The 15,000-nt window shown below is 33.8% G+C and overlaps 1 protein-coding gene across 1 annotated transcript in view; it reads right to left on the reverse strand.

Moving 5' to 3' along the window:
- LOC137616345 (NPC intracellular cholesterol transporter 1-like) overlaps positions 1-15,000 on the reverse strand; it is a 47,666-nt gene that overhangs the window by 8,583 nt on the left and 24,083 nt on the right. Inside the window, exons 11-21 of the mRNA XM_068345999.1 lie at positions 14,589-14,770; positions 13,326-13,553; positions 11,556-11,763; positions 9,266-9,382; positions 8,528-8,708; positions 7,271-7,398; positions 5,552-5,677; positions 3,829-3,966; positions 2,214-2,377; positions 1,263-1,396; positions 1-97 (exon numbers count right to left, since the gene is read on the reverse strand). The exon at positions 1-97 is cut by the window's left edge and continues 276 nt beyond it. Of these exons, the coding sequence (XP_068202100.1) occupies positions 1-97; positions 1,263-1,396; positions 2,214-2,377; positions 3,829-3,966; positions 5,552-5,677; positions 7,271-7,398; positions 8,528-8,708; positions 9,266-9,382; positions 11,556-11,763; positions 13,326-13,553; positions 14,589-14,770 (1,703 nt within the window). The remainder of the gene's footprint in view (positions 98-1,262; positions 1,397-2,213; positions 2,378-3,828; positions 3,967-5,551; positions 5,678-7,270; positions 7,399-8,527; positions 8,709-9,265; positions 9,383-11,555; positions 11,764-13,325; positions 13,554-14,588; positions 14,771-15,000) is intronic.

Raw genomic sequence — 15,000 nt, forward strand, 5'->3', positions numbered from 1 at the left:
GTCATGAAGTTTTCTGGTTTCGGGCGGTCCACGATGGTGCTGTTGACGAAGTCCTCCGGCTCGAGACATGTAGCACTGGCCTCAAAGACGAATTCCACTGATAAAAAAAAAAGATATTACAAATACGATAACATTAAATGTAAGGTTTTCCTAAATCTATATTTGTAAATGGAACTTTTTCATGCAGTCTGATAAGTATGCAGAGTCCACTAACTACCAAGTACAATATTTGAGGTATGGTCAACAGAAGCACGAGATCCGATGATGTTCTCTAGCCTACTATATTGACTCGAGGTGAGATGATATTACCCACCACGCAGCGAGTGATTATTATGCAAGCAAATTTTATAAATAAGTGTCAGTTAAAAGATAACTATGCATTTATCCAGTTAATCGCAAGATGTTAGAGTCTATGTAAGAATGCTTTAGAATTAAGGACAGAGAATTGCGTCCTATCTTGATAATACTGGCTGCTTGTAAGGTTATAAGACGGAAACTATCTGTCATCATGAAAAACTTTCGTATTTATGAGCAACGAACCGAAAACTAAATAGAATGTACATGCTCAATTGTAAGAAACAGTTATCCAAGTCAGAATTTTGAAATATTGGAATGGATCGTTACTTTGGTTATCCAATTTAATTGAAACGTTTCACCTGAAATTACAAAATCTCCTCCTTTATAAAGACAATTTCAAGGATTTATTAATATATTTCTCTTAATACCATCATACAAAAGCTAGTGATTTGATTTCTTCATCTTGTCACTAAGAATACCTAATAGACTCTCATCCCAAACTAAATAAGATTGCTGCAGCTGTCAAAGAATAAACTATTTTTATAAGTAAAGTTCCAAGACATGAAGACAAAAAAAAAAAAAAGAAAAAAAAAAAGAACTGTAATTAAAACGATGAATGAAACTGCGTTCCGACAAGTTTTGTGGTGGTCTATTGGAAACGTTCCTGCTGACGTTTTGCGGAGTCCCGCTCAAACTCGATTGTTTCTTGTGGTGTCTGTAGCCTCACCATCCTTGCACACTAAGGATGTGGGAGTTGGGGGGAACTTATAGGTCTACCTACTGAGTCATCAGCAGCCATTGCATGAGCCCTCCCTGGTCTTAGATTGGCTGGAGAGGTTGCTATGGCGATGGTCACATGGATAAATGGGCATTGTCACTGGCCCTTACCTCTGCCATTCATGAGTGGCCTTTAAACCTTTAAAGAGAAACTGAATAAACGATCTTTAGCTACAAGCAAAACTCACGAGAGTTGTCGACGAATGACCCATTAGGGTAGAGCCGACAGCAAGCTGCCATGTAACCGTCGTCCAGCACTTGGTCTGAAATCCATGTCAAGTAATTCGATATCCAAGATGAGGCACCTGATGCTAGGTACGTTCTGAAAAAGAAAAATAATTTTTCAATATTATGTATATATAAAATCTTTTTTAATGTTGTTAGAATATTCTATTCTAGTTCATTACTTCTCTTTTAGATTATTTGCCAATATGCTTTCCTCACTGGGCTACTTTTCCAAATACGGTAGTGATCTAGCTAATAATAATAATAATAATAATGATAATAATAATAATAATAATAATATGCATTCTATATTGTCGCACTATCATAATACACCCAGTAATTGTCTATATGAATTATGTTAATTGAAAATTTATAATAATTTCTGGTTTCTAATAATCACCGTAATGAAATTGAAATAATTTTCTATAATTGTCGCTTACATTACCAGTTAGTACAATATCTCTTAATAAAACAGAAACTCATACTCATATAAACAATCACGTTTAGATTAGTAAAAATCCATTGCGGTAACATTCTTAACGAATTTTATTAATATATTTATTTACTCTGAAGGGGAAAAAGGATTAGGCAATATTTAGGTAATCGAAGAAGACCTAATACAGAAAAGAACTCTGTATTATACAATTAATGCGTTGTTAAGTAAAATACAGGAGAGAGAGAGAGAGAGAGAGAGAGAGAGAGAGAGAGAGAGAGAGAGAGAGAGAGATTGCGCGTGTGCGTTATGGAAAAATGAATGTAGAAACTTTAAAGTCAAAGGATTTTTCAGAAACTTACATACCACATAAAAAGACAAAATCGTACTGAGAGAGAGAGAGAGAGAGAGAGAGAGAGAGAGAGAGAGAGAGAGAGAGAGAGAGAGAGAGACTTTATTTATTTCGTCCTGCTCAACTTACATATTTGGCTGAAGCGATGACATGAATATCTGCTGCAACATAGAATCTTCGTCACAGCCGTTGAAATCGCAAATCATATTCTGTTCGTGGGGGTCTGTGTAGTTGTATCCCTCCCTCACTACGTAGTACACCGGCGGGCCCACTGATAAGTATTGATTGAGGAACTGAAAATGCATTAATGGATGAGTAATTGGCCAACAGAATGCGCTTCCATGTATTACAAATAAAGGTATGCACACGTGCACACATACCAATATATATATATATATATATATATATGTAGATATACATAAATATACTTACATTTTTTATATATGCATGCATATACATATATACACATATATACTGTATACACATGCACATATATATATATATATATATATATATATATATATACATATATATATATATATATATATATGTATATATATATATATATATATATATATATATATATATATAGATACTTACGTATATATATATATATATATATATATATATATATATATATATATATGTGTGTGTGTGTATATATACAGATATATATATATATATATATATATATATATATATATATATATATGTGTGTGTGTGTGTGTGTGTGTATATATATATCATTTTTCCCATTGCATAATTATTTTTTCAGCCAGTATTAAGACAAGTTTCTGACCTTTTTGTCCTGTTTATCATTTTAATTGTTTTCTGTAACATTCGCTTCTTAAAATCTTTACCATAATTAACACAAGAGAGTCGTAAAATATGTCGATACATACATCCCATCATCTAACCATTCGTTGGCATAAATAAGGATTATAACTTAAACACTATTAACCGTAAAGAAATTCAAGCAGGGATATTAACACTGTTTAGAGTAAGTAAAAACTGCTGATAATGCTTCCTTAAAAACAAAGTCGCCAAGTTTGTAAGTATATGAGCTAAAGAATTTTTATCAATTCTACTAAGTGCTGTATAGAGATTTCTATATTGACAGAAATTCGTCAAATTAAAAAATAAAGCCTCTAATCCACTACTTTGTTTTATAGACAGCGTTGCCAACTGTTTCCCTGTTGCTATATACAGCGTTAGGCTACCTGCTACAATGTACAGTTGTTAAACGTCTCCTAAGCTTCACCTGAGTTGTACCGAAATAAATGAAGACAACTGTACCTGAAGAAATGGAAACGTCGCGGATGACAATACAGTATGACGATTTGTAACGTATAGTAACGTAACCTTGTGAACAAATGTGTAACCTTCACTTTATTTGAACAGGAATCCCCTTTTGTTCTCGTATGAACAGATATTTTATAAAGTATCGAATACAAATTTTAGAGATAAAAATACGTTTTTGGGGGATGGTGGAATGAGATCTACGAAATTTTTCAGCAAATTTTGTGGACGATGGATGCAATGATGCAATGATCGATTGACTGAGTCAATCAACCATTGTATCAAACACTTTTTACTAACTGGTCAACACGTGTTTTATATCCAAAAAGGAGTCAGTGAGAAATATAGAACGCCGACGTAATATTTTTTCGACACCTAAATTTCTTAAGAGTAGCATAAATAATCGAAATATTTCAATGGAGCAAAATCTTCTGAGAATAATTACCTCGAAATACTTGAGGACCGACGACCCTTTGGACATTGATATGTCTTGTTCAAGTCCCACTGTTAAATGCTGACTTAGCGACACCGATGAGAAGAAGACTCCGAGGAAGACAACCAGCACGACGAAGCGAACGACGTCCTTTGGAAAAAGAAAAAAAAAGAGAATTTCTAATATTTGGCTGGATAAATGGAAGGCTTCTTCGAGTGGCACTGCTCATGGTAGGTAACATAATTTGGTATTTGGTAGCCCACGTAAGAACGAACGGCTGTAATTTTCACCTTTTTAAACCAACAATCGTCAACCTGATGGAGACCTGTAGTTGGTAAGGAGTATTCTATCCCATTTTTAATAACAACATTTGGTAAGTATGACTATTAATAGTAATAGTAGTCATATTCTAAATTTAATGAGCAAATTGTTACAAGCCCAAGAGGCCAAATAGAGAAAGCAGCTGACTAAGGGAAAAGAAAACAGCAGTAAATGATAGAGCATGATGAGAGGAGAATGAAAAAACTGAAGCCATTGTATGGACTCACGTGTCAAAGTCAACACTGAGGATAATAACCATTTCGAGAGTTCTAATGGTTTAAATTCTAATTGCAGGGTATAAATTTCTGATTGGTTGTGAAGTAATAAAGCGGTGAAAATCCCTGTTGTGTCAAATTTTCAAGACGGCTAAGGAAATAATTAACTCAAAACTGTTATTATTGATGAATAATAAATAATTGTTTTATCTAGTGGTATTGCACATGAGGGGATATACTATCAGCCACGCTTTTCTGATAAGCAGGAGGACGATTTGGCCCATTTTGGAGTTGTAAATTATTCATTTTTTCAACATTTCTATTCATGTTAATTTCTTTTCTATTTTGTGGTTTATTCCTTATTTCTGTTTTCTTCCTTGATAATTTGTTTTTTCATTGTTTTATTAAGAAAAAATAGGAGATTTACCAGCCATATGATTCAACCTTGATTCTTATACAGCAGGCCTCAATAATTTCATGAGGGAAAAAATATAATATAAATTAAATCTAATGGATAAAAAATGATTAATCATACAGTAAACATAAGAAATAAGAATGTAAATCAAGAATAAAAATCTACGATAAATAGAAATTTACTTTTCAGATTTCTATCTCTTAATTTATTTTCCCAACTAAAATTGAGTGTGTGCATGCAAAATGTACAGTTAGACACAGTAATTCTTGGTACGCCTCACTCCGGGGAATTGCAAACCTGTCGCATCCTAACTGTTAATCGAGTTCCAGTGTGTAGCCCCGCCCACCACCTCTACCATCTCTCTGTAGATTGTCTGTTTGATTGCTCAAAGAGCAGTAAGGGTGTGACATGGTGCTCTTCCTCAGAGCGAGGAAATTCCTATGTCCAAATTATTATTATTATTATTATTATTATTATTATTAGCTAAACTACAACCCTAATTGGAAAAGCAAAATGCTATAAACCCAAGGACTCCAACATAAAAAAAAATTAGTCAAGTATGGAAAGGAAATGAGGAAATGATTGAATTACGAGAAAAGTAATGTACGAATAAAATAAAACGCTTTAAGAACAGTAACATCATTAAAATAGATCATGCATATACAAAATATAAAAAGAGATTTATGTCAGCCTGTTCAGCATAAAAACAGTCGCTGCAAGTTTAAACTTTTGAAGTGGCATTGAAAAACATAGACAGCAGAACTCGTGTTACGGAGTAACTTACATTTAGCACAAAAGGAGCGTAGACATGTTGGAATATATTGTAACAGCAGGAAACGTCATCGTTTTCATCTTTGTCCACTTTCTTGGAAGATCTCTTGATGCAGCAAGTGATGTCGTAGCGGTTCGACTGTTCAAAAAAGGAAATCATTGAGGGAACTGTAAACACTCATGAAGAAGGTTGGATGCAAAGACTATATACTGAAGGAAGATAGGAAGGCTCAGGCTTTTAACACACAAATGAGTGTGCTATGAAAAGATGCCAGATACTCCCATGCGAAACGAATGGCTCCATCTCTTGAGCGAGCAACCAAACATTCAGAGCGGTAATGCTTACGGGTATATAGGATGAAATTCGATTGTAAATTTTGCGACATATTTGTTCATAATTTGCATTACTATGTCAGTATATTTTACTCATATAATCATGATATTCTTAAATTTTAGGTAACTAAATTGCAAATTATGTTTCTCAGTCTATTTTTTAGAAATTCAATAGCTATATCTCTTATGATTTAGTTAATTTTCTTGCAAATTTAAGTATTGTACAGTATATTACAACCATTTTTAAATGTTCTATACAATACCACATTCGAATAAATTAAAACATACTGTATATCTGATTTGTTAAACTTAACCACAAATGCTTATGTGTAGGCATACATTTAATTACAGTTTGTAGGCCACTGTAAGATGGAGAGATATTAGGTGTATAAAAACACAATTGTATTTTATTTTTTATTGAAATGGAAAAGCATGATGCACTCATGTATAGTTTAGTATTATAAACTAATAAATGTATAAATGTACAATCAGAAGGATCAAAATAACACAAAATTGTATCACACAAAAAAAATAATCAAACGGGGGTTGGAAATAGAAATAAGGTAGCATACAAGCCGACAAAAAATGAAAAACAAAAGAGATTTACTGTGGATGTCTTGCCTTAATCTTACATCCAATATCAGTGGGGCTTACTCATTAGTAGCACATACTGCATGTATTATACTGTTTGGACTCACCGTTCTTTGTCCTTATGGAACCTGTGAAATACCAAATGAGGATCGGTTTCTTTTTGTTTATGGCACACAACACACTTGTGTGACTTCTTTACTGTCGGCGCCATTTTTCGTTTGAGTCAACTATCAAATTCTGAATATAAACAAACAGACGACAAACGATGTATACCTACAACGCCATCTAAAATCGGAGCAACCAACTATTGTGTTCACTTTGGAGTTGCCAACTAGCGTATTAACATTCCATTTTGAGCCTTCCTATCTTCCTTCAGTATATAGTCTTTGGTTGGATGTTTTGCACGTCGCAATTATGTGAATGTTTTAGTCTCTCTCTCTCTCTCTCTCTCTCTCTCTCTCTCTCTCTCTCTCTCTCTCTCTGTATATATATATATATATATATATATATATATATATATATGTATGTATGTGTTTGTGTGTGTGTGTATTCATTTATATGTGTGTATTTAGATAGATAATTAGATAGATACATGTGTAATTACGGATGTACATATATACGTGCATATGTAAGTAAGTATATAAATAGATAAATAGATAGGTAGACAAATAGATAGATAATAGATATGTATATAATTGCTTATTACCTTTCATTTTGCTACAAATCTCTCTCTCTCTCTCTCTCTCTCTCTCTCTCTCTCTCTCTCTCTCTCTCTCTCTCTGTTCATCAGAGGAATCTCCTTACTCACCTCTATCCTCCTGGCATCCAGAGTCAACAACGCAACGAAGCAGGTCATCTGCAGGAAGAAATCGATGAGGAGAGCTAGGGCGGCGTACAAGGCAAAGGCGTACACTGCGGGCATGTCTGATAGGCCACCTGCGACATGAAGAGAGAGAGAGATGTTGATAATCCGTCCTGAATATGGGTCTTTTACTTTGATAGATGATATATATTAGAAGTCATGAGTATACTCATATGATTCCATTGAGCATTACTGCTTGTAATGTGTGCGTAAGTTAGACATGCTTCAAAGATGACAGGTAGTTGTCATCGGTTCTCGATTTAAGAAGACAATCTATTCAAAACACAAGCTAAATTAGGATAAACTTCAAGCGTCCATAACAGAGCTACGTATTTCGAAGGGAGGTCTCTTAGCCTTGGACAAAATGATCCCTCTCATAGCAGTGGAGCTGCAACCTGAAGGGGAGATTACAGATTTCATACCTTGCAAAAAATGTAAGTTGCTTAAAATGAGTTGCAAATGTTTAAATCGTAAATAGTAAAACCGGATACTGCTTTACTATTTACGATTTAAACATTTGCAACTCATTTTAAGCAACTTACATTTTTTGCAAGGTATGAAATCTGTAATCCCCCCTTCAGGTTGCAGCTCCACTGCTATGAGAGGGATCATTATTAGCTTTCAGAAACCTCATGTCAAAACCTTGATGCCAGATGGAGATTATAATTCGAAAAAAAGAAAAAAAAATATTTGGCAGTTCGGGCAATGTTGGATTGTCAGACACGCTACGAACAGAGCACATGACAGCAATGGGGGATCTCAAAGACATGCAACAGTAATAGATGATATTAGCAATATATAACTGATTCAAAAACAGAATTATCTGCATGCTATAGCAACGATTCTTAAAGAGAGCATATGTAATACCAGTTCGTAATAATAAAAAGTATTAAAAAAAAAAAAATCCAGTATTGAATGCGTAAAGTAGGATATTATGACCGCACAACATCCACGCATATTGTTTGGAAGTTTATATGGATATGAAGAATATAGAGCATCTAACAGCTTTATATGACAGAGGTGATAATAAGATCGCGTCTTGTCATGAAAATGATATACTCACAGCTTATATCAGAAAAGGAGCAATTGCAATATAAAACATGCAAGAAACTGGTATTGAGGTTTTTTACATTAAACATTGTATGGGTACATTTGTAAGATTATAAATACTTTCCACCATTACCAAAATGAAGAAAACCTCACCAAGGAAGAAGCACAAGGTTTCAGCGCACGTCGAAAGCAACATAGATGGAGCTACTTTGCCAACCACACGCCCCACGTGCTGCTCGGTAGTTTCCCCCTTATTCTTGGGCGTCCTCTGCCACGTCTGGACCAAAATGAAGATGTTATCCGTACCCACAGCTAGGACCAGGAAAGGAACCACCTGTTTCACAAGAGATGATAGTTAGCCATAACGCCTACACATGCAATGCGTAAGAAAACAAAGAAAGCTTGATAGATGTGATGGATCTAGTCTGGTTAGGCCTAGTAGTTAACAAGAAAATCTTGCAAAATGAGAAATCAGCAAAATGTCGAGGACATAGGGTGCCATTAGAGCACTTTAAGTAGTGCACTGTAAGCACTGATCAAGGGTCTTTGCAGTGTTCCTTTGACCCACATCTACCTTTCATTTACATCCTTCTTTACGAGAAAGTATTCTCTCTCTCTCTCTCTCTCTCTCTCTCTCTCTCTCTCTCTCTCTCTCTCTAAAACTGAATTGAATTGTATTTATGAATTTGGCACCGGGCCTGTAAAGTCATTCAGCACCCAATTGCAATAAGGGTAAAACCATACAGTTGCACCATGAGGTAAAGTTTAAAGAAGGTTGACCAGCAAAGACCCTGACTAATGCCTACAGTAGTCTACTTCGCGTGAGGAGCCCTGACAGCATTGCCCTCCAACGGGGTTGCATTGTGATACCCCGGCAACCAAGTGACCTACCTCAATCACAAAAAGCGTGGCCTTCACTTGAACAAAGCCGTAGAAACCGAGGGATCCAGCCACAGACAGCAAGACGATGAAGACGCCTCCAAGGCCAACTGATATCTTGCTTTCGACCTGCGTGGAAGGAAAGGGTCTGATTAAACTGCACTGGCTCTTTGAAGACATTCAAGAACATTTCCGTATTTGTCTCTTTCTCTCTAGCGGGAGATGGTTTTAAATTGGCTATTTCCTCTGAATTGCACTCTTCTTGGGATTAATTCAGAAATAAAATGTGGAATGCTTCAAGATTTTGCATGCCATGTACTTCCGAAAGAGATAAGGGAGGGGCGAGGACAGTTGTCAGTTACAATGTACGAGGGTATGCTTCTTTTTAAGTCACTTGGGCGTTATTGACAGTACGAGATGAATTGACAAATTTTTGAAGGTCCGAAAAGGGGCTGAGGTTAATGCTTAGGGGTCTACACTAGGCAATTGGAAACTACTTCACATGCAAATCTCCACATTCTGAAATGGTTGCCGCATATTTACCAAACCCCGTGTCTGACCAGAAATATAATTATCTCACGCACCATGAGCAGTAGCATTCGTTGGAGTTATGGTGGTGCTAGTAGCAGGACATGGCAACGCTAACTAAATATAGAAAATACGAAATGAATGAAAGATAAACTTGAAGGCTAATGCTGGAAGTCAAAATAAATTAAACAAAAAGAAAACTTGAAGAATTAGAAACGCTAGGAACAGTTCAGAGTTGCCTCAAAAAAAAAAAAAAAAGTTTTGGTTTATATTGGAATATACTTTTTTTTCATTGCTGTTAGCATTATCGTTATCGTCATTAATATTTAGTGAATTCAAGCCATTACCTTGTAACTTAGATTTCTATGAATAAAAGGACATTCATTAAGATATATGAAAATTAAAGGCAACATGTCGCTTCCAAGGAGTATCTCAGCATAATAACAGGACCTATAATTATGAATACATGACTTTATAGAACATTATTAATTATGGTGTGCACATATATTTGTCCCTCTTCTCATAATCAAATGATTATCCAAACCAATGACAGCCATTACGTAATTATTATTATTATTGTTACTAGCTAGGCTACAACCCTAGTTGGAAAAAAAGGATGATGTAAGTTCAAGGACACCAACGGGAAATAATAGCCAGGTGAGGAAAGGAAATAAATAAACAATATGAGAATTAATGAAAAATTAATATAAAATACTTTAAGAACAATAACAACAGGAAAACTGATCTTTCCTAGATAGACTATAAAAAGCCTGTTCAACGTACACAATTTGCTGCAATTTTGAACATTTTAAGTATGTCACGTTTAGACGAGATAAAATTTGATAAGAAGATATTCAGTTTTCCTTAACTTCTATTGACGCTGGCACCAATATCATTGGACGTTAGTAATGCAGTTAAAGCTAACAGTCCTGCCATATCCTTCATTAGGTTCAAAAGGCCAACTACACAGTATTCTATAAGTTTTATTCCTGCTGTGACCAGGTTGTGGAATGATCTTCCCAATCAGACAGTTGAATTGCTGGAAATTTAGCAGTTCAAACATGCAGCATTTTATATATATATATATATATATATATATATATATATATAGTATATATATATATACAGTATATATATATATATATGTATATATATATATATATATATATATATATATATATATATATATATATACATACATATACATATATGTATATATATATATATATATATATGCATGTATATATACATACATATTGAGCAGGCTGGCATAAGTCTCTTCATCGTTTATAATATGACTGATCTATTCTAACGTTATTACTGATCTTGAGATAACTTATATTCTTGATTCATTACTTCTCATATATAGTTTACTTATTTGCTTATTTTTTATCCTCACTGGGCCATTTTCCTTGTTGGTACCCTCGGCTTATAGCATTCTGTTTGTCTATCTAGAAGTTATAGATTAGCTAATAATAATAATAATAATAATAATAATAATAATAATAATAATAATAGAGTATGGTGTGCTAATAAAATTATTATTAATGTTATTATTATTATTATTATTATTATTATTATTATTATTATTATTATTATTATTATTACTATTATCATTATTATTATTAGATAATAATAACAATAGTAGAAATAATAATAATAATAATAATAATAATAATAATAATAATAATAATAATACTGTTTATAGTGTACGAATAGCTTGTTCCTTCTCTTTTAGGGCCATGAAAGGCAAGACAAACGCCCAAGAACATACCAGGATGCCTCCACAATCCTTGGTGATCTTTCCCAGCGCCACCGTGATGTAGAGGAACATAATGGTGTAACTTATAGCGATGGTCACAACATCGTTGACACTCTCCTCCACCAGTTCGTCTTCGATAGATCGCTCTGCGTTGAAAGCGATGTCCATAGTTGATGTCAGGTTGTTCTCCCCAATGACTTCCTCCATGAATTCGATGAATCTGCAAAAGTTCTTAATTTTTATTTCATTGGAACTGATTATCGTGGTTGCAGGAAGCATGTGAATGTGTTTGCGTGTGAGTGTGTTTGTGTCTCACATAAGGTTAATATGGTTATAAATAGAGTTTTTACAAATTCGTTTGCAAAGTTAAAGTCTTTGAAACTCTGCAAAGTCCTTTGCAAAGTTGAAGTTTCTGGAACTTAGCAAATTCCTTGGCAAAGTTGAAGTTTCTGGAACTTAGCAAATTCCTTGGAAAAGTTGAAGTTTCTGAAACTTAGCAAATTCCTTGGCAAAGTTGAAGTTTCTGGAACTTAGCAAATTCCTTGGCAAAGTTGAAGTTTCTGGAACTTAGCAAATTCCTTGGCAAAGTTGAAGTTTCTGGAACTTAGCAAATTCCTTGGCAAAGTTGAAGTTTCTGGAACTTAGCAAATTCCTTGGCAAAGTGCAGTTTCTGGAACTTAGCAAATTCCTTGGCAAAGTTGAAGTTTCTGGAACTTAGCAAATTCTTTGGCAAAGTTGAAGTTTCTGGAACTTAGCAAATTCCTTGGCAAAGTTGAAGTCTATGGAATTTAATGTAATCTACTAATGAAAGTTGGAGTTTTATACAGTAGGGAAATTATCTGGTTCCATACTACCCAGACAAATGTTGCATCACTCTTAGTAAAATAGTCAGTATTAACCAAAAAAAAAAAAAAAAAAAAAAAAAACAATGTACAGTATGTCAACTCTCGAGTATATTTTTAAGTAATAGGATCCGGAAACATTATAGCCTAATCTAAACCTATCCTTAGAAAAAAAAAAAAACAATTCTTTAATTGAACGATTGGAGAGAAGAGACACCTTCAAAATTACCCTCATGCAAAATAAGAAAATTAATCAACGAAGGTCATTATTGAATACAATTCTATTTTCTACTCAAATATTCACATAGTTTGATCAGATTACATCTAAGATTTCCATTTTTAATTGATCACTAATTTTATCAAGTAGTTAGAGAGAGATGTAAAGAGGCTTTTCAAACAAAATTTAAACCGAAGACTGTATAAATTGAATTATTAGGATAATGGATGCATCTGTTGCCAGGTAATTGTTATTCTTGATAATATCAAAAGCAAATTGAAATTAAAGAAGGAATTCCCGAGCTTTCTACCAAAAACTAATGCTGCGATTGACAAATGTTTGAGACTATAAAGAACTCTCATGTTGCTATACTACTACTACTACTACTACTACTACTAGTAGTAGTAGTAGTAGTAGTAGTATGCAGTGTCCTGCATGGCATCAAAAGATTCGAAATATGTGTACTAAACTAACTTCTTACTACCGAAAACGTTGTAATCTAATACGATGAACCTGCGAGCTCATACAGAACGAGGTCCACACCAGACCTTATATGACTCATCACAATTAAGGGCTACACTAAGGTATCTTGTCCATGCAAAAAGGCAAGATTAATCTAAACCCACCGTTAAAGTTTTCTTGACTTTTTAATTCTATTTCAAATACAAGGTTTCCCACAGTTGCACATGGCCACAAAATGGACTCCCGGGCCCGACTACTTACACTTTCTCCCACGCTTTAACTCGCTCCAGGTCGGTGTTGTTTCCTCCTTTGACCTTAAGATAATTGACCAGGGGTATTGTGATCACAAGGGCTTCGGCTTCCCAGTACCGTGGGTTCTCCGCCAGGGTGTCGTTTTCGTCCAAAAATCCTCCGACGGCCGTGTAAGGAAGTACAGGTCCCCCATACGTTCCCAGACAATTATTAACCATGTCGTTGTTCGTTGGATTCCTAGAGAAAAATGGATAAATAAAGGCTTTTTGGTGATATTGTTATGAAGGAGTGAGATGTCAGGATTTATCAGTGGTATTTCTTTAATGGAAATCATTTAAAGTTTTTAATAGGGCAGATACTCATAACGTTGAATCGCTCAGAACAAATCCATTAGATTTGGAAGAAAATACATCGAAGTACACAATAAAGTTAAGACGATTTTCCATTGTGAACATTACGTAGAAACTACTGAACCAATATCAGTGAAACTTGATGGGAGGGTTTCAGCTGCACAAAAATAAGAATATAATCAGTTAATTGCTTAGTCAAAGAAAAAAAAGGAGCGAAGTAAGAAGAAGTAAAATAAAGAAGAATGAATAAAAAAACGAATTTTCTCTTGAAGCTTATTTCCAAAATTCTTCTTGGTATCATTATTCTTTGGTATCATCATTATTGTTAAAGTTGCTGTAAAAAAAATTGTCAGTGCTGATCGTCCATGTCTACTTAGTAAAGATTTTTTTTTTTTTTTTTTTTTTTTTGATGGCTTCCTTTCATCTAAACGATTCACTAAAATTGGCATTTAAAAAAACGCCAGAGAATAATCTTCCACATCTCGTTAATACAGACTGATAATAATACTTTTAAATGAAATAAAACAAATAAACATTGTGATGATAATAGTGTAAATAATAATGATGATAATGATGATTAAGATACCAACGATTATGACGATATGGTGGTTTATGATGATAAAGATAGTATTTACTATCAACAGATTACTCAAGATAGAAATCATTTTACCCGTGTATGTTATCATAATAATAATAATAATAATAATAATAATGATAATAATAATGATGATGATGATGATGATGATGATGATGATAATAATAATAATAATAATAATAATAATAATGATAATAATAGTAATGATGATGATGATGATGATGAGAATAATAATAATAATAATAATAATAATAATAATAATAATAAGCTAAACCATTTCACTTAGTCCGTAGCAACGGCGAATATTCCCAATTATTTCCATCTCACCTGAAGCAATCAAGGAGATGGCTCGTATACTTCCCCTCCTCGATACTAGCTTCCAAGACGTCTGGATCATTTTGCCAGAAATTCAACACACTCTGGACCACACAGAAGTCCATTTGGGGATACAAGGGTTTCATACACACGTCTTTTAGTGTAACGTTCTCGCCGTTGTACTCGGCCACCAGCTGGAAATGTCAAAATAATAATAATAATAATAATAATAATAATAATAATAATAATAATAATAATAATACTGTTTATGGTGAGCCAATAACATTATTATTATTATTTTTATCAATGTTATTATTATTATCATTATTATCATTAGATAATAATAATAATAATAATAATAATAATAATAATAATAATAATTTCAGCATAACTGAAATTGTGAGGCTTTGTTATTTTTAGTTGT

The sequence above is a fragment of the Palaemon carinicauda genome, chromosome 22, assembly GCF_036898095.1.
Source record: "Palaemon carinicauda isolate YSFRI2023 chromosome 22, ASM3689809v2, whole genome shotgun sequence".
Classification (NCBI taxonomy): Eukaryota; Metazoa; Arthropoda; class Malacostraca; order Decapoda; family Palaemonidae; genus Palaemon; species Palaemon carinicauda.